General features: G+C 34.7%; 1 protein-coding gene across 1 annotated transcript in view; it reads right to left on the bottom strand.

Annotated features, from left to right (window-relative positions):
* Nucleotides 1-452: 452 nt before the first annotated feature.
* The window catches only part of ESYT2 (extended synaptotagmin-like protein 2), a gene marked incomplete at its 5' end in the record, with an annotated part of 54,142 nt that continues 52,474 nt past the window's right edge, over nucleotides 453-2,120 (bottom strand). Inside the window, 3 exons of the mRNA XM_009574741.1 lie at nucleotides 453-498; nucleotides 620-669; nucleotides 1,635-1,740. Of these exons, the coding sequence (XP_009573036.1) occupies nucleotides 453-498; nucleotides 620-669; nucleotides 1,635-1,740 (202 nt within the window). The remainder of the gene's footprint in view (nucleotides 499-619; nucleotides 670-1,634; nucleotides 1,741-2,120) is intronic.

The following is a 2,120-nucleotide window of genomic DNA, read 5'->3' as shown; positions in this document are numbered from 1 at the left end:
GCATTTGGAAGAAAATATCTATATCCTTTATCTAATTTTCTTCTGAATTCAAACCAGCATGAAAGAATTATAAAAAATAGTATATATTTACATGGTAGAACATACCTTGGTGAGATATAAAACAAGGCAGGAAAACAGCAGAACATAATCTTTTCACTTTCTAATAGGTACAGCCATCATAAAGATCAATTTAAACACAAAAGGTTACTTTACTGTACTATTGCACATTACAGTAACATAAAATTATTTAGCAAATTAAAATACAAAGTTTAACAATGAGAAAGGCTATGTCTACATAAAATGACCAAGTGTTATAAAATTACTGGGGATGTGTCTAAGAACTAAATCAGTAAAGCTATAAAAATAATATTGGTACATCTGTGAGAAGAATGCTTTAAAAATATATAAAGGTTGGCAAAATTATGCATGGGGAACTCCCAGTATCCATGGGCCTAACTTGCACCATGAGGCCTCGTACCATCTTCTGTTAAATCATACCTGAAAATGAAAAAAACAAAGGATTTTTTTTTTACATTTAGCATGTATTATTAAAACTATTATTAACACATCAGTTATTAGTATGTAGTATTATTATTAATAAAGGAAATATTATACTTACCACTGGGTCCAGCCTTTAGCAAGTTCTTCAGATGCCAGAGGTATTAATAACTGTGGAAAGTTAAATTAGCAGTCAATGCATTATGTGTGCCTTTCATTCTATGACTTTTAAAGATCAAATCTGACAATCTGTAAACTGCAGTATAAGTAATGCCATTAATAAACAATATATTTTACATCCTTGTCATCATAGCTATCTGCCCGACCTGTAGTAAAGTTTCAAGTTGCTGTTTTTGACCTAAAAATCTATACCATTTAATGACGGTCCCAGAGCACCTCACAGGCTTAAATTCTGAACATGGCGCATCTTGGCAATGGCAATCAGCTGATGTGTTTATGCTAACAACCTTCTTGGTAAACAGGAAAATTAAGAACATTGTTCACCATGAACTGACCACGATTCTGATATCTCTCATCCTCTTTACAGAGCTCAAACATGGCAATTTGCAAAGGTGTAGGAATTTACTATTCCTTTTTGCATGCTCCAAATCACATGTGTAGGAAATAGAGTGATTTAAAGAGTGCCTATAGAACAGTGAAGCTGTAAACACAATAGCTGATTTTGGCATCGGTAACATCTCCACTAGCAGTTCTTTCTCATGGATTTACAATCTGGAATTTTAATTACTAAACATACATTTGTTCTGTCTGCTTGTCTTAAGTACTCTTGCTTGTCTTTCCAGTTTTGTCTGAACATTTTCTGCGGTATCACCTGTTTTCTACTGGTTATTTTCTTTCTCTGACTGTGTAAGTCTGACATGCAAGTTTGTTTTGTTACTGCGAGCCTCAGAACTTACCATTCTGTAGAAGAGATTACTGCCTCATCTTTTGATGTCTGTCTCTGCAGTTTGTTCTCTCCCTTACTGAAGCTTGACATCTAAGCCATCTATAATTTTTAAAAGCTTTGCACCTGAATCAGGTGCTTCAGTCAACACTAACAAGATCCTATGACAAGAGGATTTTAGTCTTACATAATAACATGCTGTATTAACAGAATTTGCTTGTTGTCAACTTACTTTGCCAAGCAGCCCTTTATCTTTGGACAAGAAACCACCACTGTTCTTCACTGCTACATCTAGTGTTCTTCTCTGTACTTCAGGCAGGGAAACACTGAAATCAAATCTGACAGGCAAAGTGATGCTTTAGAGAGAATTTTGTACCTGAAGTGCAAGTTCAGTTCCTACAGCTAAACAATTCAAATCATAACCAAACCATCTCCCTCCCGAAACAAAAAATGAGGTCTGAGATAAATCAAGAAAAAAATCCCAATGTTTTGCCTCAAATTTTTCTTCAATACTATGATCAATATCAACATGAAATGTTTGAGACTTCTGTTACCTTTGGTCTCTAGAAGCCACTGGTAAAACAAAGCAAGCAAACAAACAAACAAAAACCAAACCAAACAGAACAAGGAAAAGGTAAACCACTGACTCTACAGAGAAGAGAACAAGGAATCCTACTATCTTGACAGCTCAGTATTACTATTCCCCAAAAGGGAAAGA

This window comes from Fulmarus glacialis, unplaced genomic scaffold (genome assembly GCF_000690835.1).
Source record: "Fulmarus glacialis isolate BGI_N327 unplaced genomic scaffold, ASM69083v1 scaffold15763, whole genome shotgun sequence".
NCBI classification, from domain to species: Eukaryota; Metazoa; Chordata; class Aves; order Procellariiformes; family Procellariidae; genus Fulmarus; species Fulmarus glacialis.
This window is presented reverse-complemented; position numbering and strand designations above follow the sequence as displayed.